The following is a 25,092-nucleotide window of genomic DNA, read 5'->3' as shown; positions in this document are numbered from 1 at the left end:
ATGTAGCTTTACTTTTCTAAAGTTTGTGTATACTTTCTATATTTAAATAATTGCCCAAATTCCTTGTGGATCGTTCTTTTACAAAATATCACAAGAGTTTGGTAAACAGCAAAAAAAAAAAAAACCTAGAAAATTCTTCTGTAAAAAATTCTTTTGTAAAAAAAAAAAAAAATGCTATTTAGGAAGGAATGAACCTGAACTTTCAGGGTGTTTAGCTCTTTTCTGGCAGCCAAGTTAAACAATAGACTTGAACCCAGCTGGAAGACAGGGTTAACATTTTAATCTCCCTTGGCCTCCCCTTCTCCCAGTTGTTCAAAGCAAATATTCATCTGAAAAAAAAAAATGCTCGTTGCAAGCACAAACATATTATTTTGCATCCTTATTGGTCAACCAGAAAAACTTTTCAATCCCTTTGGACTCATAACGTGTTTTGTTAGTTTATAGGCTCTTAATACGGGGGATTTCCATTCTTATACCCCTTAAAATGCATCTGCAGGCTCACGCCTTGTTTAGCACCTATTTTTATGAGATGGCTCTTCAGGAAGACCCACCAGTTTTATCAATGGGACGCCTGCGAGAATAAGCAAACATCTGCAAGAATAAGCAAAAATTTCTGGCCTAAATCCAGATGTTTTATCTGTGCAACTCCAAACATCCAGATGTTTGAGAGGGAACAGTGTTTTATAAATAATACTCTGCTTTTGACAAAGAAAACGAACAGGTGCATGAACAATCCAAAAGAGCAGATAACATGGGAGAAACTCATTGTGGCTTCTGTATGTGGTTGAATATTTTAACCCTGTCATTTTGCTCCACTGTCAAGTTTTCTTCCAAGCCACATTTTGTACAGATTCATGTTAACATTAGCCAGCATTTCTCCAGCTATTAGGGAGGCAACAATCAGAGTCCTGTGCCATGCTAGAACCCAGCACTAGGTTCTATTGATTCTCTCCTCCTTAATAACTCCAGCCCACTACTGCTTCCCTGATGAGAGATCTCTTTAGGCCTCATGCTGACTGCAACATGACTTTACACTGGATGTTCCAGCCTCCAGTTTCCACCTCCACACAGCAGCCGAGTGACAGTTCTAAAACTCCACCTGAGGCCCTCACTCTTCCCACTCAAGGCTCCCTTCAGAGCCTCATCTTCAGGAGAGAGCCCAGCACACTTGGTGTGGTCTACAGGGCTCTAGATCAGCTGGCCACAACCTCGTCCTGACGCCCACCCCCCAGCACTCGCCCTGTGCTCTAGCCCATGACAGATAACTTGATGTGTTCTGGAACATTCCTATGAGTCTTCAGGCCTGCTTATCTCTGTAGCTGCAGTTTTCCTACCTGGAACACCTTCTCTCACTGGTTGGCTTGGAACATGCCCTCCCTTACTTCATAGGGACTCAGATGTCACCATCTCCATAAAGTCTGCTGTGACCTCAGTAGCAAAGTCTGTGGCTCCATCCTCAGTGCTCACATGGCATTTATCCTAGGGTGTCTTCTCCCTCTACTGATCTATCTGTCCCATAGCCAGCCATGACCAGGTATGTAATCTTCACCCCCTAAACAATTCTTAAAGTCTCAATAGCCTTGATGTTAATTAAGATAAAGACCAAAATCTCTGCTCTCAGGACTGTAGTCCTGCTGGCTCCCATCACTCCCAGAGTCCCCAAGCTCACTCCTATCACAGCAATTCCATCTTCCAGACAGGGATGCCAGCCCCTCCCCACCCCTCCCAGCCACAGAACCTCATCAATTCCCAATTATCCTTCACAACTCAGAGAAAACAGTCTGTTTGTTGGGGAAACTTTTCTCCGTCCCCCTTTTCCACTCAGTTGGAGTCAAATTTTATGGTTATATATACTCAGAACCATGTCCCTTTTCCTCATTGCCATTATAGTTCATTAAGGTGAATTTCTGACTTATGTATTTCTCTTCCATTAGACTGCAATTTCCACAAAGGTAGGGATGGCATCCTTGCTCCATTGTATCCCTAGCACCCAGCAAAGTACCTGGCTCACCAGAACTGCTCATAAAGGAGTAAATGAATAATTTACATCCATTCAACATACCATCATGACCATAATTCACGCCTTGAGTACAGAAGTTATATTTTATTAACATTATCAATATTTGGAACCCAGCACAAAGTGGATCCTCATCATGCACTTATTGGAAGAATATTAGGTGCAGATATCAGAGACTGTGAGTCAGAAGCAGAGCATCCCACCTCACATAACAGTGAACTCCCCATTTCTGAAATCATCCAAGGAGAAGACATATGGAATGCATCAGGAATGGTCCAGAAGTAATTCAGTCAATGAACTTGATGATCATTCATTTCCCTTCCTACCCTCATGTACTATGGTGCAACTAGAAAAGACTAGAAAGAGGATGGATGTAAGGAAAAGAGAACTGCAGAAATGAATGAAATTGCAACACCCTCAGAAAGAAGAGTATCATGGCAAATAGAAAGAGTAGGGTTTTTGCCAAGGTTTTCTTAATTGCTGGCAGGTAGCAGACTTGAGAGGCTCTGTACAATATAGGTGCGAAGGCTGAAAGAGAGATGTCAAAGATAATAGCTTTCACCAGCTGTCTGATGGCTACTCCTTCCTCCTTAGCCTGGCCCTTATTTCTAGATTTAGATACAGCTCAAAAGAGACTCAGACTTTGACGAGCCAGGCAGAAAATTGTGCTAGTCACATGGAATCATTTTGACTGTTTTCTCAGCTGTTTCCTAAGAAAACAGACTTAACATTTGTCACCCTCATTCCTGAATAAGGAAAGCGATTCCACTTTCTTCTAAAGCAAAAGACACAAGATAGATTTGGCGTTTGTTGAGTGAAGAGTAGGGTTCCAATTAATGGCGTGTTGAGGGTTTCTTTGTTTTTACAATCTTTCTCTATTTTCACATTCAATAAACTAAATGAATTGTCCACACCTCCCATGAGGCTTCCTAATAGAAAAATCCCACCAGGAAACTTTTCTCTTCCAGGCCCCTCATCATTTCTCTTTCCAATCTCTCAGTCTCATGTCCTTGGCCATAATTAATCTATTCCTCAAATATAAGAATGACTGGGGGTAGAAGTACAGGGAAAGAAAAGAAGGACAAAAGCAAAATTGAGCACCACATGATTAGAGGGGTGCACAGAACTGCCTTTCATTTCTCTACATGTTTAAGTTGACAATTATAATATTTCATATATTAGGTCTTGTGGTCAGATTGTCAATTTTTGAGCATGTATCATGTGACATATCCTTTGGACATATTAGTTCACTGATGTTCAGTTACCTTTTAAGTTATGTATTATCCTTCTTATTTAATAGGTGAAGAGGTTAAGGCTTAGAAAGGCTAACTACCTTGCCCGAAGTCACAGAGCCAGTAAGCGCTGGAGCCAGGATTCAAACCCAGGTTTTCTGCTTCCCAATCCACATCTAATAACCACATCTGTGCAGTCTCAAGGAGAGTCACAGAGATTTTACATTAACAAAGGCCCAGTAAGCTGTCACCCTAAATCTACCAGAGACAACATGGCTCCCCAGAGCACATTTGAGAATGTCTACAGGCATCTTTGGTTGTCACAAATGGATAGGTGCTACCAGCATCTAGTGAAAAGAGGATATCCCAAACATCCTGCAATTCACAGACAGCTCCCACAACAAAGAACTATCAGGTCCAACACATTAATAGCACTGTGGTCAAGAAACGCTGCACTAAATGCTCTCGGCATTATGTAAAACGGGTTCTCTGCTGCCAACTTGTGACCTTCTATATTGAAAAGGGGAAAAGCTCATAACTCCTTGATATACAGTTACATGCTAACAGCGCCTAGAATTGGCCAATGTTCTTTTTAAGAATGGAGAAAAAAAGAAGGATGGAGAAAGAATAGGTGAGGAAAAAGAAAAAGAAAGAAGAAAGAGAGAAGGAGAAAACTAACATTAGAAGCTGACAATCTGCAGCGTTCAACAGCTGGATCGCATTACATGGAAATCAGTCCCAGTGACAGCACAACAGGCTGCTTTTGTGTCTTCATGAATAACGCAATGTGCTGGGTAAATGCTTTTCCCCATTTAGAAACAGGTAGTTAATGGGAATTGAAGTGATCAAATACTGTGAACCCCAAGGTTACTTACATCATGGGTCTGGGTGGCCCCAAGCTCATAAATAAAGCATTGGAGTGTCTTATTTTAGACCTGGTCAGATAAGCAAGTGATTGCATCATGTGAACAGAGCCCACAGCGCAATATGACACTGAGCCTGGCAATTCCAGGACCTCTCAGAATGTGACATTTCAAGCACAGTACACTGAGTTCACACCCTGTGGAAGCTTCAAGGCCCACCATGCCTCAATTTTCCATCATCTTTTTGATTAAGCTGCCGCGAGAGAAGGCTGTCACTGAGCCGGACTTTAAATGATGCCAAGTTCATTCCCTACTATGCAGAAGTTAATTTGAGGCACATTTGCAACTTATAACTCTGATTTACTCATTTGCTGGTACGAGGACCACACACAGCTTGACGACCTGCCAGCTTGCATAGACTATTCTCTCAGAAAAGGTTTGGACCAAGTCAAGACCCCGCTTGGCAGCTCAAAATACAGCTGCTAGACAATGGCAGAATGTGGAGTTGAATATAAGAAAAGAAAAATATCTCCTCTTTGCCTCAAATTTTTACATATAATTTTGTAATCATATCCCTATTCAGATACTTTGACATAAACAGTGCTTAATTAAAGTATTGCTAGTTATTGTTTTATTATTAGTACATGGCTTGTTTGCTAATATTTACCTGAAAGCCATGTGCACACACACACACACACACACACACACACACACACACTTATGCCTGGTCCTAGTACTGTTGGTGTTTTGAAAGTAACGAAAATGCTCTCTATGAATAATTTCTCTATTTGGCAGAATCAGCAATGATTTTAAATAATGCTTGTTCCTCTGGTACACAAATGGCTAGATGGATAACTTTAATGTAAAAATTTCTGGTGTTTTTTTCTCATAGATTTCCTGCAATCTGTTAAGATCAATCAAATAATATTCATATAATTCCTATAATTCAATAATATCAATCAAATAATATATTATTAGCATGAAATAAATTCTTCCTACTATAAAAAAAATAGCTCCCACAATAAATGTACTTCCCTGTGATTCATATTGTGTTGTTTCTCATCCAGACCCTGGGATCCCAAAGAAATGTCTTCAATAAATGTTTGTGCCCAGGGAAATGCCTACAATCCCAGCACTTTTGGAGGCCGAATCAGGCGTACCACTGCAGCCCAGGAGTTCAAGACCACCTTGGGCAACATGGTGAAACCCCCTCTCCACAAAAATTAGCCAGGCGTGGTGGCACCTATCGCTAGCCCCAGCTACGCAGGAGGCTAAGATGGAGGATCGCTTAAGCCTAGAAGGCTCAAGGCTGTAGTGAGCTGTCATGACACTACTGCACTCCAGCCTGGGTGACAGAGCCAGACCCTGTCAAAAACAAATTAATGAATTCAGTTAAATAAATAAATATTTGTAAACAAATTTGGGGTAAAACATAAGGTTTAAATTTTCTGTGAGACTGTAACACTAGTTGGTCATTGACTAAAAGTCACCACCACGTCACCCGTGGAACAATGTTTCGGGAGCTGGATTCTTCTAAACACAAACCCCATCTTCTGCTCCATGGGGAACCTGCTCTAGGGCCTACTCTTCTGCCTCTGACATGATTTCTCAAAGGGTGAGCCACAGAATCCAGCCTATAAGAAATGAAGATTGCAATACACATGTTAGGTGCTTGCTAGGAAAGCACAGTGTGCTTATCAGAAACGAAGATTCCTAGCACCACGCCGAACCAATTAGATCTGAATCTCTGGGGAGATCTGCACTTCTAACAGTATTTTCAGGTGAAATTGTCTTTCTTCCTTGAGTCTTGGAGCATATGGATTGGGTGCAGAAGAAAGAGAGTGAGATTGTGAAAACTGTACTCCTAAACTCACTGTGTTTGAAATAAACTAGTATCAAAAATTTCAAGCTAAAAATCATCAGTTCTCTAATGCCCTACATCCTCTTGACCATCCCCTCCCCCCTACCAAAAGAAAAAGTCTGGTCTTTGAAATGATAACCCCCTGAGGCTCTACCAAAAGGAAAATTGAGTAATCTTCATTAAATCATGGACACTGAGGCAAGAAACTAGAAATACCAGTATGCTTCCATGATATACTTTAGAATAAATTTTCAGCCACAAATTTTTTTTTTAAAAAAAAGTTTGCTCCAGATAATCTGATAAAACTTCATTCACCTCTAGTTCATAAAAGTTTTGCTATATTTCACCAGATAATTATCCCTTTGGTTTTCTATTCCAGCTTATCATCATTATCATGACAGAGTAAAGAGAGTTTTAATTCAAAATTTCAGAAGACGCTCAAAAGGAAAAGAGCAGCATAATTTACGCCAAAGAGATCAGCTATACACTAAGAATTATATCTCAACCCCACGTGGCACACACACAGATTGCCAATTCCAGAGACTTTTGTGAACCACACTCGAGGTAGTTGCCAGGATTGGCTGGGTAAGTGTATGCAGTGTGTGGATTTGGCACATTGCAATCATTCGTTATTATTGTGCTGCAGCTGTGATCCTGTGAATGGAGTTGCAGGGCCCATTTCACCTACCATGGATTTCTGCAACCCACAAATGAAGAGATTTGGGGATACAAATTGGCATTCACTCATTCCCACCAACTAAAATGTAAGCACTTTTGGGGGAAGAACTATGTCTCCTCTTTCTGTCAACAGCGCCCCTCCATCCTGCTCCCCCCTACCTAATATCGATCTGGCTGGGCACAGAGTTGCCCTTCCCTTCCCAAAAGATATCTGTGGCATTATAAGAACGATTCCATAAAGGCTAGCATTTACAGGATGAAGAAAGCCTTGACCCTTGGCCTATGGCTACAAAGACAAAACAAAGCATATTATCTGCCAAAACCCAAGAGAACCCTGTATTATTATTTTTATTTATTTATTTTTTTTTAATTTGAGATGGAGTCTTGCTCTGTCGCCCAGGCTGGAGTGCAGTGGCACGATCTCAGCTCACTGCAAGCTCCACCTCCCGGGTTCATGCCATTCTCCTGCCTCAGCCTCCTGGGTAGCTGGGACTACAGGCGCCCGCCACCATGCCTGGCTAATTGTTTTGTATTTTTAGTAGAGACGGAGTTTCACCGTGTTAGCCAGGATGGTCTCGATCTCCTGACCTCGTGATCCACCCGCCTCAGCCTCCCAAAGTGCTGGGATTACAGGCGCGTGAACCCTGTATTTCTTACACAGGGACATGGACTGCTTCCCCAAAAGAGTTGGAGATAAGATAGCAGCCACACCACCACTGGGAAAAAAAAAAAGTGTATTATCCGCAAGCTTTGTGCAAATTCAACTCCTTTCAGTCTGTGACTACAGAGAAGAAAAGTGTCATACCCTCCCCCAGCGACCATGACACCTTTATCTGGAACCCAGCTGTATTCGAGATTTACTGTGTGGCCTTGGGCAGCTCATCTAACCTCTCAGTGTCTTAATTTCTTCATCTGGAAAATGAAGATGCTACCTATATCATGGGCACAGCATTTCAAGGTTAATGCATGAGGCTGATATTGAAATGCAGCTTAGCAGGGGAACGTCTAATTCTGGGGAGGAAGTCAGGCACAGCAGTGCTCTTCTGGGGGTTATAACATGTGCAGGATCACAGAGCCGGGCCCTAAGGTCAGGAATGCACATGGCAAGCTCAATAAGCCACTCCAAATACACCACCTGGAGTCTTTTATTGTTATTGCCAAGTAGAGTTGATAAAGCAAACAGAGCAAAGGGTCGGGAGGCCTAATTTATCAAATGTTATTGATACAGATCTCATATTGACAGGCAATGAGCCACTTTTAGATTCGGATCCATAAATCCATTTTATAATACAGTCCAATCCCAACACTTTGCCCCCAAATCCATCCATCTAGACATTAGAAATCCATCCTGCTTTGCCTGCAGTCTGTCAAATGTCACCACAGAGTGCAGAAGCCACCCTGCCAAGTCTATATCCTGAACTACATCCCAATGGAAACTTCCCAGATATAAACAACCACTACGAACATACAGGAAAGAAAAATAGCTATGAAGTTGCACTCTTACCTTTTTTTTTTTTTTTTTCATTTTAGCCTGTGACAAGGAAAAATCGTAGAGTTATTCACTCTCCAAAAACAATCTAAAACCAGAAGGTTTAACCAATCCAATTTTCTGGTCACTGTGACGACTATTTTAATCTGTGAGGCAGTGTTCAGGACACGCACACAGGACTTGCCTGTGGTTGTTTCACAGGCAGCCCCTGATGGAAACTCCGAAAGCAGCTTCCGTTCCTGGACTCACCGTGGGCAGTGGCATTTGATGACATTCAGGGTCTCACACCATGAAGACAGAATTCTCTATTTACAGTCAGAGAGGGAGGAACTTTCCTTCAACTTGAGGGTTGAGAGTGAGATCCTAGGGGGTCAGTTGGGAGGAAACCCCAGGTTAACAGTGGGAGGAGAAACACACTCAATGTTTTTGCAAGGCAGGAAAAAGTGACATAAAGGAATCAGAGAACTGAGCCTGAACGTGGAGTATCTGGGCTTGAATCATGCCGAGCCAAGTGTGTGTGACTTTGGTTAAACTATACCACCTCCCTAAGCCTCAATTTCCCCATTGGTGACAGGTGAAGGGGGTTGGTGTAAGATTCAAATAGTACAAAAGCCCTTAGCACAATACCTAGCACATAGTAAGTGCTCAATACATATTCATTAAACCATAATCTGAATAGAGAAGTAAGGAGCTATTGATATCATTCATTAACCAACGGGCAGAAGTTCATTTATTGAATGCACACCCTATGTCAAGGATGGCACTAAAGGGTGGGAACAGAGAGGCGAAAAGAACAGATTGTGATGCTCCTCCTCAGGATAAGAAAGAGGAAATGGGCAGGACTAGATAAGTAGACTGGTTGTCTCTAGATATGAAGACCGGGTGTGACCTGGGCAGAACACTGCAGATGTGGAGCCGGCAGGGCAGGCGCGCCACACCCAGGCTGGAGGAACTGTGTAATTATCCCACCACTCCTCGCCCGGTGTGGCTGGTTACATTCTGGTTTCCTCCAATTTCTGGATTAACACCTGTGCTCATTTGCTCAGGGAATGCAAACTCATCTTAATATCAGCTTCAAATAAGTTGATAGGAAGATAAATCTGCAAATATAAAAGCCTAAGCATGGGCCGGGCAAAGTGGCTCACGCCTGTAATCCCAGCACTTTGGGAGGCCGAGGCGGGCATATCACAAGGTCAGGAGATCGAGACCATCCTGGCTAACATGGTGAAACCCCGTCTCTACTAAAAACACAAAAAATTAGCCGGGTGTGGTGGCGGCGCCTGTAGTCCCAGCTACTCGGGAGGCTGAGGTAGGAGAATGGTGTGAACCCGGGAGGCGGAGCTTGTGGTGAGCCGAGATCAGGCCACTGCACTCCAGCCTGGGCAACAGAGGGAGACTCCGTCTCAAAAAGAAAAAATAAAATAAAATAAATTAAATTAAATTAAAAAAGCATAAGCATGGATTGGCTTAGGATTAGCTGAGCTTTTAGATTTTTCTGACTATATCAGGGAGAGATTCAGGAGAGATACACAGGTGTCATCCCGAAAAAGCTGAAGGTAAATTAAAGTGCCATCTAGCGTACTAAACTCTTTTTCCCATTGAATTGCAACAGGGATTTGCATTTTGGGGGCATGGACTCTTTGAAATCTGTCCTCATGCACAATAAAAAGAAGGAGGTGGGAAGAGGCAAAAGAAAAGAAGGAAGAGGAAGGAGAGGGATGGGGAAAGAGGAGGAGGAAAAAACTAAATAACTCCCAAATAGCACACGTCTCAGGTCGGCCATTCGGAAGTCCAGGTCGAGGGGAGGCTTTCGCCCCTTCGCAATGGAATGCAGGAAATGGGAGAGAACTCACTCATCAAGCTATGTCTTTCCTTCCCTGAGCCTCCTACCCTACAACAGACCTACTGGCTTCTCCCTCAGAATGGAAAGGATTTCTCACTGTTGTTTCACACAACAATTTGAAGGTGATAGTCTCCCATGGTAGCCCCAATCTATCCTTGCCACTCTCTTCCACTGCCCCAGAACTTCCCAGGCCAAATTCACCTGGGGAACACCTACAGGATTTTTGTCATATTTGATGACATGACCACTATTATTTATTGTATATGATTTATTTTAAATCAAGTTACTTTGTAAAACTTTACTGTTGTTCTAGGCAACAATATCTGTAAAAATCACTGGTTTCCTGTGCTAGTTACAGCTTTCTAATACACACTAATTAGCATAAGTTATTATTATTAAAATAGCCTAGCATAGTCATTAGCAATACAGATGCTGAATGTGTTCAAATCCTGGCTGTGCCACTACTAGCTATGTGATCTTGGGCAAGTTGCTTAACTTCTCTGTGCCTTAGCCTTCATGGTCTGTTAAATAAACAATGCCTACTTCATAGAGTCACTATGAAGATTAGTTAATATTTGTAAAATACTTGTACCATCTAGAATCTTCTACATGAACAACACTTTGGAAACACTGAACTATGCACAAAAGCATAAATCATCCCTTACCTCAAGGTTTGCTTATGCTGTCCCGCTTTTTGGGGGTACACTTTTGCCTCCCCTTTCCTGCCTAAACCAAAACTAATAAACAACACACGGCCGGGCGCGGTGGCTCAAGCCTGTAATCCCAGCACCTTGGGAGGCCGAGACAGGTGGATCATGAGGTCAGGAGATCAAGACCATCCTGGCTAACACGGTGAAACCTCGTCTCTACTAAAAATACAAAAACTAGCCGGGTGAGGTGGCGGGCGCCTGTAGTCCCAGCTACTGGGGAGGCTGAGGCAGGAGAATGGTGTAAACCCGAGAGGCGGAGCTTGCAGGGAGCTGAGATCCGGCCACTGCACTCCAGCCCAGGCGACAGAGCAAGACTCCGCCTCAAAAAAAAAAAAAAAAAAAAGATTAAAATAAATAAGTAAATAAATAAATAAACAACACACTGTCATCCCCACTCTTCTTGAAAGCCTACCTATCTGAAGGTCCTTCTTAAATAAATATAATTACAGCCATTTATTTTTATGACAGCCAGTTGAGCATCTGTCGTCTTACTGCCCCGTGCTCAGTACTTTTCACACATCATCTAATTTAGTCTTTATTTGGACTTTATGAAGAAGACCCAGCTTAAAAAGATCAGGTCATTTTTCTGAGATCCTACAACAGGAGAGTCAGGATTCAAACCCAGGCCTGTCTGATTCCACAGCCTGTGAAGAGCCCATTAAGCCACGCGGTACCACTAGGAAGCTCCCTCTTTCGAAAGTTCATTACAGTGTGGAACCAGACAGGTGCATCCTCTCGGCTCGCTTGGTGTGTACCTCTCTTATCAGACTTAGCAAACCCACACTGTAATGTGACTATTTGTCTGTCTTTTATTACTATTTTACTAATAGTACTTTATTACTATTACTATTGTCTGTCTTTTCCCCCTGTTATTCGGGATAATTCTTTCTATTTTAAGCATTTTGGAAGGAAATCATTCTAAAATTTCCCTGAATTTGAAAAATGGTTACATTGTATGAAACTGAATTTAACATTTTCTTTACACTTGTGGTCATCTTTATCATCACCAAATACAGTAATGTTCTATGATGTAAATATGACTTTAGGACAATTTTTTTCCATGCAGCCTAGGGTAACTATTAAAAAACCAGACTCCTGAGCCCCTCCCCAGATCTACTGAATCAGAATGTCTGGGTTAAAGACCAGGAACCACTGGAGTTTAGGAACCATCGCATTAGGGTATGTATGGGTGTTTGATCCTGCTTGCTACTCCTAGATGGTTTTTCAGTTCGTGTTTCTGCCTTTCATGGTTTTTCTGACCTCTCCCACCCTTCGAGTTGACAGCTTTCACTTCTCACTGCCAGCCAAGATTGCTGGATAAATGTTTCCTATTTCTCTGCTACCCACTAATGCTATGGTTTCCAAACTATTTCTTTTTAGCTGTAGAACACTTTCATGAAAACTGATTCTTAGACGGATGTCCAACATAAAGCACATCATTTCAGAGCTATTCCAGTGGAATATGAGTGAGTGGCCTGGATTTCCAATGTCATCTCATTCCCCTAACTCCCATCTCCACCCCCTGTGATCACCCTGAAGCCCCTCCTCAGATTCCCTGGGCTTCCATAGAGAACATTGCTAATATCACTGAAATAATACAACCGTCTGTCAAATGTTATCATCGTTTCGTAGGACAGATACCTTATTTTTCAGAAACATTCCAGATTATCAGAAAGGTTTTTTTTTTTCCATGTAAGTTTGTCAGTGCATTCCAAAATCTAGTGTACAGTTCTATTTGAGGGCATATCACCAAATTGATAATACAGCCTCTATATTATATTTTCATAATCACCGCTTACAGTGAATATTCCTAACTTGGAAAACGATGAGCTCATTGTATCTGTAATTGGACTCTCATTTACTTTCGAAAGGATCTCAGAAAAATAACGGCCCAGGGAATTTATCTTTTAAAAAAAGTCTCTCCTCTGCAAAAGAAGGTGTCAGAGCATGCAGGAAAACTTTCTAACGTTTAAGATTTTGGTCATTTCATATTGAAGGTATTCTAAATAGGTTAGTATGTTAATAGTCTAAAAACAAGGTTCAAGCAGCAGTTTTTAAAACTTGAAAAACAAGTTTAAGCAAAGTCCTTTTAGTGCTCTTTTTGTCCTTTTTCTTCCAAAATTCATAATTTTGAGACTCAGAATTTTGGAAGCCTATTTAACATTATGTGCACTAGAGGCAAGGGAATGAGAATGTTGTATTGAGGTTACAACATGATTTCTATGGTGAATTAGGACAAAGTTTGAATTCATATATACAGAAAGAGATACAGCAAATGTGGTAAAGTATTAGCTATTGATGATCGTAAGTAAAACGTATGCAGGGTGTTGCTTGTACTATTCTTTCAACTTCTGTAGCTTTGAAACTTTTCAAAATAAAATTAAGGGGGAATTTCAAACACAGGTAGAAATCAAGCATCGTCATACATGCAAGATTAACACATTCAACAGGGCCCAGGCCACAGTGACAAAAGTGAGGCATCTGGGACACAAAATTTAAGGAAGCACTTGTGTAACCCTGAGAGTGAGTGCCTCTTTAAGTTTGTCACCATACACACCTCACTTGCCTAGTGCCAGCCCTAGAGTCCAACAAAAGCAGAGGCATCTACGTTCTCAAACAGACCACAGTAAACTCTTCTAACTCCTAAAAGAAGAAGGTTAAAACCAATTTTATCCATGCATTGATTCACTCATTTATTCTCCAAGCATGTATGGGATCCATTCTATGCTAACTAACTATCCTGTATGTATTCATGGGTGTGTTCGATGCCGGGGATACCAATCATGGACCAGTTCCTGCTAAAATATCTTACTGTCTGCCAAGCACTGATTTAATAATATTATTTTTATCATCATCATCATGTACTCAATAAATATTTCTTGAATGAGCAAAACCATAAGTCTACTTATTTGTTCTTACTGAAAGATTCGTCACGTTCAGATGAACATGAAACTTTTCCCTGGATTGCCTGATAACATAGCTAACATTCACTGGATGGTTACAAACTGCCTGGTATCTTCTAAGTTCTTTCCATACATTACCTCCATTACGCTTTGCACCAACACGAAGATGTAGGTGCTAAGATTCTCCTTTTACAGGTAAGAAAATATATGAGATATTGGGTACCTTTTCCAGAAATACAGAAAGAAAGAGACCACACCAAGTTTGAACCCAAGTAGCCCAGCTCTGGAGCTTGCCTTTTCAGAGGCTCCACAGAGCAATCTCACATTTACTAACCCAGAGAAGCACTCCCCAGTTCCAAAAAACTCTCTTCTTCAGGTTGCCGTCCAGCCATTACTACATAGAAAGATCTAGCTAGCACCAGGGACATTTTTAGCAAAATGATCCTCAACTTCCATGACCTGGGCAGATAAGTCAGACTTTGGGGGACATCCTGCTTCATTTCACCTTGTCTAAATACAACCAACTAAAAATAACCTGAAAGGGAAGTGTTTCAGAACCGCAACAGGAGCTGCAGAAGGCTGCAGAGGGCGTGACGTGAAAGAAGGATCCTGGCCTCCGGATAACACTGCTGATGCTTTTCAACATCAGCAAGTTGCATATTGTGATGAGAACACAAAGTTTCCAATTATTGAAATTCCATAGTGTATTTAATTATGCAATTATCTCATTGTATTAACAAGTACTAGAGCACAGCAGCAATTGCTGAGATTTTTACAATTTGGAAGAGCAGAATTTATTCTCTCCCTCAGCTGATTACTTCTCATAAATCTGTCCATTTTTCAGGGATTATGGAAATGATCCTATTTTTGGAATGCTTCATTCAGAAATCCAAAGCAAGTCAGCACCCCCACTCTTGCTACTCCAATTTTTAAGTATGATCCTTGTAAAGACTGAGCATATTTCAGGGGAAAATGTCTCCAAATCCACATCATTTTTGTTTCCATTAATCACTTAAGACTTTTCTCTTTTGAAATTCAAATAAATATAGTGTAAATATACATGGAAAGAGCAGTTGTACAAATTACATATTTTCAGTGATGCAAACACAAACACATTCTTGTTCATTTGCTTAATAAGGATTTATCCCAAAGGGTTCATGTATCAGACTGTAAAACCTGAGTACTCCATCAAAACACCTCAAATAGGTATGCTGTGATACTATTATGCATTTCTATTTGCCTCAGTTACTTTGGCAAATATGAAATGTAATCATGCAAAATTAAACATTCCATACATTTTCTATTCATTCTCTAACACTCTCCCTATATTCTGAAATAGGCTATCACATTTTCAAGTTTAAGGGGACAAAAAGTGAATCAAATTTCTTGTTTCTGAAAGCATTACGAGTAATAGGTCTTTTTACTTACGGCTTTTCATCTAAGAATCACCAGGCTCTTCACACATAAAACATAATTAATCCATACAGTCTGCTACATACCTACCCAACGGGAACCCTCCTTGTTGATGGGAAGCCATACCTGTATTTTCTCAGCGTAAATTTGGTCCAGGCTTTTAGGAATGATGTTTCATTTACTTGCGCATGATCAAGAGGCATAATTATATATGGGGAAACCTGGCTTCTTCTCCCAAATAACTAAGAGTTAGGAAAACAAACCCTGGACCCAATTGCCTGGTGTTTGGATATCAGTTTTGCAAACTTTAAGCTATCAGATGATGGAGCAAGTCTCTCCACTGCCCTGTGCTTGTGTTTTTGTAGCGATAAAATTGGGATAACAATAGTACCTATCCCATAGGGTTGTTGGGTGAATGAGTTAATACATGTAAATCCTTGAGAATAAGCCTTAATAGCAATAACTGTTGTTATCTTGTCTTGTCCTGCCCACATATGACACCTGATGCCTTTCAAAGTCATCTCCCCACAATTGCCTCATTGGGATCTCACCATCTTCTTGTGAAGTGGTGGAAGTAGATGCTATTATTTCCATTTTACAGATGAAGAAAGTAAGATTCAGAGAAGGTTGCCAGCAGTCAAGACTAGAACTCCCAGAACCTAGACTAGTACATATTTCCAGTATTCCTCTTTATATCCAGAACAAACTGACTCAGTGACCCAGATAGTTCCCTATTTATTTTGTGGGGGAAGGAGGGAGTCTTATTTCAAAGGAGACATGGAAAGCACTCCGTTGTCAAGGTTTGGCTTGAATACCAAAAAATATCCAGTTCGGCAGGAGACATGTCAACAAGTCTGCCGTCATCATGATTTCTGCTAACTATGAAATGAGAGTTAATTTCATGCCTCACATTCACAGACAAAAAGGTTCAGAGCTGTTTAAATTCTCTTCAGCCCAATGACAGTTAGTAAACAGGAGACTTCATGTTCTAATGCTTGAAATCACCCTTCGTATCTCAATATATTATTTATGCACTCAGCTTAAAATAAACAGCAACTCCGAAGAAGGTGAGTGGTCTCATTTAGTACAAACTTTTTTTTTTTTTTCACTCTGACAGTTACTTTAAAACATGGGTAAACAACCTTAATTCACTTCTAACGAATTAGTAAGCTACTGCTGTGTCTACAGGAGGCAAGCAGATTGTATTATTAACCAAAACGACTTTCTTCCTGTCAATCATCTGCACCTCACAGAGAGATGTGGGCTTTGCTGTCTCGTTACTCAAACCAATCCATGGGTGCACGTGATTCCAGACGATTTCTTCAGAGGTCATTGTCTTCTGAAACTTTGATTAGATCTCTGGACTCTGAGATGCAGAATGGGGCCTGGAGAAGATAGATTCTCAGTGCTGCTTGTTAAGAAAGATATAGACAGATAAGAACTTTTCCAGAGGGGTAAAGAGTTTTGGAAATCATGGAAATGAGCTCTAGTTGTGGAAGGAACTGAAGCTGACAAAGAGACCACCATAGGGAGACTCAATAAGTGTCACTAAATATTTGAAATGGGGTCGTTTTGCAGGAGAAACACTTATTCATTGTAGGGATGAATAGTAAAAGTAGAACCCAAGGGCAGAGATACATAGTGGTTGGATTTATGTTTAACTTGAGAGGGAATTCTCTAACTGTCAGAGTTACCTTTTTAGGTCGTAGACTTTCTGCCTCTAGAGGTTTTCAGGCTCTAGTCAGGTGGAACCCTTAGAACTGGCCAACAAATAGGGCTAGATAAGACATATAAGACCCTTGCAGACTTAGATCCTACAGCCACATGAATCCAAGGATTACTCACTAAAATAGGCTTCAATAAGCAGTCCTAATCTTAAACTTCTCTATGATCAACTTTAAAGGGTGACAGCCACCGTTTAAAAGAAAAAAAATATCAAACCATGTGTTAAGCACTGGGCATATAGCTGGCCAATCTATGGTAGCACACACAATTCCAGGGCATTGGTTGGCCTGGCAAAATAAAAAGATGCACCACTCAATGGAGAAAATCTATCAAAGCAGTTGCTTTGGGATTGCACAGTCTCCTCCTGCCCTTTTGTAGCCTTTGCCATTGCATGGGTAGGAAGCAATTCCCAGGTCCCCTGGACTGTAACCTGGTTAAGGAGGGGTGATCCACACTTAGCTCACCATTCTGGTTGGCCTCCTCCCCCTGCCCTAAGTCTGGAAATACAATGATTAGCAAACTGTCTGATCAACTTTCATCCTTAACAAAATATCGTTCACCTCATGGAAACATTCATTCTCTCCCTGAAATCAACCATTTCTTTAAGACACAGACCGACTGCTCAAAACACAGGTTAAATACAGTTTTGAAAGAAAGGAAGAGAGAGTTGAGAGAAGAGAAATAAAGATACCTTACATTTACATCCATGGTTCATATCAACATTTTTACATATAATAATATAGAGACATATTTTGTCCAAATGTTCTAGTAAGCATTGCTTGAATTTATATTTACGGAGGGCGGCAGGGGGAGGTGGCTTTTCAACATCCAACATATTGTCAAAACATTAGAGTTCAGAAATATTAAATGCCTCAAAGGAAGTCAGATTATCAATATCTGGGTGTGAAACTTGGTGTTACAGATTTCCTGATATGGCAAGAGCAGACATCTGGTATTTGCACTTTGGAATAACAGAAAATAACGTGACAATAATGTATTATACTTACAAAGTACCCTTCATCCATGGGGCTCCAATTTTACCAATATTAGTTCACTGATTTTCGCAAAAAACCTGAAAGGCAGAGGGTAAGTTTGTGTTACCCCCACTTTGCAGATGGGGATACTGAAAGGCAATAAGGTTATAAATTATTGGTCCATTAGGGTGAGAATTCAGTAATGGGAGAACAAGAATTACCATTTTGGCCTTCCCCATCACAATGCATCTTGACCACCCATTGTTCCCAAGGGGACTGATATTTCCTATGTCATTTTCACCATAATCTCAACATATTAAACACATTTTAGGGTAAGACAGTGACGAGCGTAACCCCTTGCTTTTATGAGCCCAGACACCAATATTCTTTTAATACTAGAGATAAGATTGGAAAAATTCCCATACCCAGTTTAAAACATGGAAGAAAAAAATGGATTGACAAAATGCAACCATCCAACTAAAATTTGGCCTGAAAATAATGTTACTACTGTTCAGTTTGTTATATACTTATGTTCACATTTCAGCATATGGACTTGTCTTTTAAAAAGATTGCAAGGAAGTCAGAATACTTCAGAAGTAATTTCGTTAACAACATTTTTAGAAGGGTGTATTTTTAACAGTCCTTTCTAGGACATCCCATCCTTTCTACCACTCTCAGACCATTTACTCACGCATTGAAAAAATAATCAGTATTTATTGAGTTCTTACTACGTGTAAGTTTAGAACTGTGTATGGCTTCTTGGAGGACACAAAAATGTGTATGACATAGGTCCTACCATCAAGAAACTTCTAATCCTATGGTTCAATAATTTTATTACTATGACAACCACTCTCCTCAAAAACTCTACAGAAAGATCTGATAGTTTCTAGACATTCCTGGCAAGTCACAGACACCAATCCCAGAAAGATGGCACCTTCAGAAAATATTCCAAAAAAAGGATGAGTTTGGGTTCTGTGTATGAGCCATACTATTTGGGATTACAGAAATACTAAAACATGGGTCTCCTTAAAATGACTGTCCCTGAGTTTTCCCAAAGCCCATGATGTGAGGGTCATGGTCTCTCACTGTCTTCTCCTTACGCACCTCTGCAACAGCACTCACCCCTTCACTCATCCTCAAATACCCAAGCACATTCCCACCTCAGGAACTTTGTCCTTCTAACTGTTCCCTTTGCTTTGGCCAATATTGTTGCAGTATTTCTATGGCTTACTCCTTCCCTTGCATCAGATCTCTGCTTAAATACCTGCTCAGTGATGTCTCCCTGACCATCCTATTTAAAATGCATTCACGTACCACAGAATGACATTTCAGTCAACAACCAACCACATATATGAGGTGGTCTCACAACATTATAATACAGTGATACCATATTTATACTGTAACTTTTCTATATTTAGATACAAATACTTACCATTGTGTTACAATTGCCTAAAGTATTTAGTACAGTTACATCCTAGCCTACAGTTTTGTAACCTGGGAGCATTAGTATACACAGGGAATTTTTTTGTTTACTGCTAAATTCTAGTGTGAAGGCACTCCACGAATATTGATTGAATTCATGAATCACAGCGCTAAACTGGGTGCTTTTCCTTTTTTCTACCTTTTTACTCTCGCTTAGATACTGTTATAATTACTAATAAATGAATTTTAATACTGAATCATCCTAGATTTTTTTCCACCCAAAGGAAAAAATTAAAACTCCACAAAGACTCAGTGAAATGCTTCTGGAAATTATAATAAACACCCGTTTTTATCATTTTCTCTTGAGTGCCAGGGTGCGAGTTGGATGACCTGGCTTCTTGGCCAGCTCTGCTGTGCCTTACCTTCTCCTCTCCCTATGCCTTTGTTTCTCAAGAGTAAAATAAAGCTTAAGAAGCTTATTTCTGAAGTTCTTCTAGTTCAGAAACTAGGTGATAGGCCAAATTACATTCATATTTTTACATCTTCTGATTTAATAGCATTTACTAAGTATAAGCTTCTCTCAAAGGTAGCAAGGTCATCATTTCATACTAAGCAAAGTAGGAATCCCAGAGGGAAGAATATGAGTGTCTAACTAAATCTACAAGCATACCGATTTTGGACACACACCACAGTGATCACTGAAATCCTGTTCCCCCATTCTCACTCTCACACCACCAACATATGACAGACATGCAAAGAAAGATGCCACATCAGCTGTTTACGACATCTTGAGTCACAGACACTCCACTTGGGTCTCTAAATAGATTTCTTGTTTACTTGCACATTAATAAAACTCACACCTTCGCCAGTCAGAATTTTTTCCCCAAGCATCTGAACATCCAAAGAGATTTAGAAGCAATTAACATTCACGAGTAACAGAGCAATCAACATGGGAATCGCTAATGGGACTGGACAGGATCCAAGAGCTGATATGAGGATAATAGTGAGTTCCTGACATAGGTTATGGTGTTAATTCTGGAGGGCAGAGTCGTGGTATGTTTTCAATAGCTTTGTAGGGCTGCTGTCACAATCACATACGCCTCTCCTATACATGGTTCCTCACCCCCTATGACATGCCTTTTTTTTTTTTAACTGCTATCCAAAAGAAGGCATTTTTGCATTGTTAGAAACTCTAGCATTAATGGTATACATTGAATCCAAATTTATTTTTAAATTGCCTACCTGACAAAATGTTAAAATGTCATTTATTTTCCCAGTTTGGGTCTCTAGACTATCCTCACCTGTTAGCTTTTGTAGCCAGAGGCCACAAAAATAATGGCTATGAATTTTTACCTTTACGCTTCCCCTAAGTTTTGCCAGTTACTTGTGTGCACATGGGTTCATACATCCCTCGTAAATAGGAAGACATGGGTATTCCTATTCCAACCAGCTCCATGCTTGCTTCCTTGTCAGTTTCCCTGATCTGTTTTCATGAAGATCACTCCAGAAATCAGCATACCACACCACCCCACCCCTTTTCACCCTACTGGGAGAGTCTCTGCACAATAGGGAATGCTTCCATTGTTCCTCTTTCTGCCTTCCATTTTCTAGCCTTCATCTCTCATCACTACAATCCATCAAAAATGCCAATGCCAGGCAAATCTATCTCTCCCTCCCCTTGGACCACATTCTTGAATCCCTGCCCTGGCACTCCTTCTCCCTCAGCCTACAGAGCAAAAGGCTCTGACCTCTCCAGACCCACACACACCTCTGAATCCTCAGAACCCCTCCCCACTCTCCTCCTCCTCCTGCGTCATTTGGTTTCCCTTGGAACCAAGATACCCACCTCTGGTTGTAGGACACTCTCTCTTTCTATAGGAACTCTAGGTCCCCTGCAGGCAGACTACCTGCTGTATTTCCATTTTTCACTTTGGATGTAATTCATCACAGCCAATTATGATTTGCTTTATTCTGTTGTGTTCCAACAAAATAAATTTGTTCCTAGGAAGGGCTTTTAATTTTTTCAGCTATTTTCACATTAGACAGGAGTATGTAATTGAGTAAACACCATTTTTGTGAATTGTAATATATTTCTGGTTATTCTATTTCATTCACGCTTTCTTCTGTTCCTTTCTCCTATTTTGCTATTTCTGGCTATTAATGGGCCCCTTCTTACTTAAAGATCCAGCATGTCAATTCTCTTTCCTCCACCTCCCCACCTCCAACACCAGCCATTGTGACAGTGTATCCCTTTTTAAAGCCTCAGTTTATTCTCTGAACACAATCAGCTACAGATGCACAATCTGCCTCTACCAAGCTCTGTGTGTTAAGAGCCTGTTTTGACAAAGATTTTATACAACATAATCCTAATGAAAGGTGAGTTATCAACAGACCCATACTTAAGAATCCCTCACTGTTATCTCTGGGGCAAGCCGTTTAATATTCCCAGCAGCAATGTCAAAGGCAGGAGATGCATGCCTAAGACCCGCCCTCCCAACCCCCACCAAGTCACCATGCACCCCCCCGCCCCATGACTCCCTTCCCACCCCCAAGTAGCAGTAGTGGAGGATGAAGTGCTTCTGGTTCCGAGATAATGCAATCAGGGCTGGGTGTGCTTCAATCTCTACCCGTCCTCAGAAAACATTTGGGCAGAATGCCTTCCAACTACACTCTGCATTCCGCATGGGGTCCTGTGCTCATTCTGGTGGTTCTGCAGAAGTGAAAGTGGCCCTGCCCAAGGAGTGGACTTCACCTGCCTTCCCAAACTGCAGGATATCGGAAGTCATTCTGCAATGAAGGTGTGGGACTGGGGGGTGAGGTTCTGACGGTACCCATCACGCACAAGGAGTGAAAAAGGCAAGGGCAAACATGAAATGAACACATCAATTTTTTTTTTAACTTCAAAGAGGAAAGGAAACCATTTTTCAATCCTTTGCCCTTCCCTACGCACCAGTGAAAATACTCCACCCAGTCTATTTATTAGTCAGGGCTTTTCAGGGGTCTGTAACCTTTCCAGATCCTTTTGGCTATCTGATGAAATCTATGGACCCCTTCCAAGATTGGTTTATAAAAGATTGCAAAGGAGATTAATTATATTGAAATACCTTTACTTCTCAGGTTAAGCAGCCCAGCAGGATGTGGTTTTAGTGGATGAAAGGATAGCTGCTCCCTGGATTTTTTTTTTTTTAAACTTGGGATTTCTGCAGAAGAGATTTGTGCTGGGCAAGTGATGGCTGTGGTAAAAAGCATGAAGTGGTGACTGTCCACACTGTCCTCAGAGTTGTACAACTTCCTGTACATCAGACTTGGTAGCTGGCTCTGCCTTGCAGATGGCTCCGTGCACATTAACACAGGGTGCTTCAATATTTGCTACACTGGAATAGCTGAGATTTGGATTTCCTTTATTTACAGTCCTACGTAGATTTTTAACTACTCCTGAGAGAGAAGAGTCAACAAGCACAGAAAACAATGTGAGGAAATTTTGGAAAAGAGAAGTCATGGTAGAAAACTTGAATCTAACCATTTACTCTTTTTCTAAATATTTACTGAGCACTTACTGTAGGTTCACAGTAGTACACAAGTGCCCTAAAGAGCTTTCCCCCAAAAAAGTTCATGCCCAAATGTGGGGAGACACCCTATAAGCAAATAAACAAGTAAATGTAAAACAAATAAACACGATATATATGTCCAATGGTGATAAAACAAAGCAGAAGAGATGAGAGACTGCATGGACAGTTGTCATATTTCATGCAGAGTTTATTTCCCATTTCACGTCAATAAATACTCATCAAGTTCCTACTGTGTTTTAGGCCCTGGAGTGGATTCAAGGAAACTGACATATACATACATATATGTGGGTGTATACAAACACACAGACACAGACACACAGAGCTGACCCTTTAACAGCACAGATTTGAACGGCATGGGTCCACTTATACAGGGCTCCTTTTCTACAAAAGTTACACCAAGTGTGCCTGTCTCTCCTGCCTCCCCTTTCACCTTGTCCATCTCCACTTCTGCCGTACCCAAGACAGCAAGACCAACCTCTCCTCCTCCTCCTCCTCAGTCCACCCAATGTGAAGACGACGAGGATGAAGACCTTTATGATGATCCACTTCCACTCAATAAATAGTAAAGATATTTTCTCTTCCTTATGATTTTTATTTTTTTGAGACAGGGTCTCACTCTGTCACCTGGGCTAGAATGCAGTGGTGCCATCTTGGCTCACTGCAGCCTCAACCTCCAGGAATCAAGGTATCCTCCCACCTCAGCCTCCTGAGTAACTGGGATTATAGGTGTGCCCTACCATGCCCAGCTAATTTTTTATGTTTTTGTAGAGATGGGGTCTCACCATTTTTCCCAGGCTGGTCTTGAACTCCTGGGCTCAAGTGATCCGCTTGCCTCAGCCTCCCAAAGTGCTGGGATTACAGGTGTGAGCCACCTTGCCCAGCTCTGATGATTTTCTTAACATTTTCTTGTCTCTAGCTTACCTATTTGTAAGAATACAGTATAGAATACATATAACATATGAAACATGTATTAATTGACTGTTTATGTTAATTGACTGTTTATGTTATCGATAAATCTTCCAGTCAACAGTAGACTGTCAGTAGTTAAGTTTTGGGAGAGTGAAAAGTTATAACCAGATTTTCAATGGTGTGGAGGGTTGGCGCGTCTCATACCCATGTTGTTCAAGGCTCAACTGCACGTATGTGTACATACACATCACACACTCCATTTCCAGTTACTTGCATGTGAGGGGTGCACAGAGTCTCCACCAAGAGAGGTCTGCAATGCCACACTGCTGAACAGTTTCTTTTCAGAAAGGTGACCAGTGAATGCCACCAAGAGCCCACAAGAGTGGAAAAGGTGCCGCCAGGACTGCATTTGCTGTGCTGAAGGGCATGAGCTTTGGAAGCATCAAGAGCCTTGGCGGAAGGTCAGCCACCACGATCCTACACTCAACTCTACCACCTATCTCACTAAGTGCCCCAAGGCAAGTTACATACATCACCTCTTAGGGCTTCAGAGCCTTCATCGGCACCATGCGGAACACAGGCTGTGTGGAGTTCAAATGCAGTAATGCAAGGAAAGCGCCCAGCACAGTGCCTGATACTAAGGATTAGAGAGATGAGTTCTTATCTCACGCATCTTCTTATCAAGGAATAAAAAGCGCAACAGGAATGCAAAAGCCCCAAACAAAGACCATGCACCCAGAGCAGGTGTACAAGAACTGCTTTTGCTTATTTGTTTCCTCTTTTTTTGTTTTTGTGGCCAAATGGATCCGGGGAATATTTGCAGGTGTTACTTAATAAAAGAGAGACAGACTTCACAGTGAAATAAGCTTTAGAAACAACAAAGAAATGAGGTAGCACAGTTCTCTTTGCTTCAGGCTTTCTCACAGTTTAATATGCTAATGCACATCACATATCTCCAAGAACTGTCAACAATGTATGAATGTTTCCCCAATGTATGTGACCATGGAACCCTTTGGCATGGAAACATCCTATGTGACAGTTATTCTATGGAAAAGACTTTGAGAAATGTGGGTTTGTTAAAAAAACAAATAAATCAAGAGATAAGAAATACATACCCTAGTTGGTTCTGATGTGGTCTAGTGGCTTTCGTTGAAAGGGCAGACTTGGGCATACTTTTGTACACACCAAGAAAGCCTAGTACCAGTGTTTCCTATTCACTGAACCAAGGCAACTTCTTCTGCTTTTCCTATAAAATGAAGTCATTATTCTGGGACCACAGTGCATTTGGAGGAAATGTCGGCAACATCTGAACACTTCTTATTCCTTTGGACAGGTAATTCCACTATTTTGTGCAATAAATGGGCCCTTAAAACGAGTTTTGTTAATTCTTCTTTTGAAAGCCAAATCCTCTTCTGACTACACAGGGAAAGCCTTCTGCTTAAAGTCACCCTGGGTTTTCTTCATTATCCTAATGCTTCACAGTG

The 25,092-nt window shown here is 41.1% G+C and overlaps 1 protein-coding gene across 5 annotated transcripts in view; it reads right to left on the bottom strand.

Annotated features, from left to right (window-relative positions):
* PPARGC1A (PPARG coactivator 1 alpha) overlaps positions 1–25,092 on the bottom strand; it is a 685,332-nt gene that overhangs the window by 458,256 nt on the left and 201,984 nt on the right. For 3 of the 5 annotated variants that reach the window (XM_023223057.2, XM_023223062.2, XM_023223060.2), the window contains exon 2: positions 17,742–17,806. The exons of the other annotated variants lie outside the window; for them this stretch is intronic. Coding sequence is in view for 1 of the 3 variants with exons in the window: in XM_023223060.2 (XP_023078828.1) it covers positions 17,742–17,759 (18 nt within the window). In the remaining 2 variants the exon portion in view is untranslated. The remainder of the gene's footprint in view (positions 1–17,741; positions 17,807–25,092) is intronic. 5 annotated transcript variants of the gene reach the window in all.

Source organism: Piliocolobus tephrosceles, chromosome 3, assembly GCF_002776525.5.
Source record: "Piliocolobus tephrosceles isolate RC106 chromosome 3, ASM277652v3, whole genome shotgun sequence".
Classification (NCBI taxonomy): domain Eukaryota; kingdom Metazoa; phylum Chordata; class Mammalia; order Primates; family Cercopithecidae; genus Piliocolobus; species Piliocolobus tephrosceles.
Note: the sequence above shows the minus strand (reverse complement) of the source record. Positions and strands in the feature narration are given on the sequence as shown.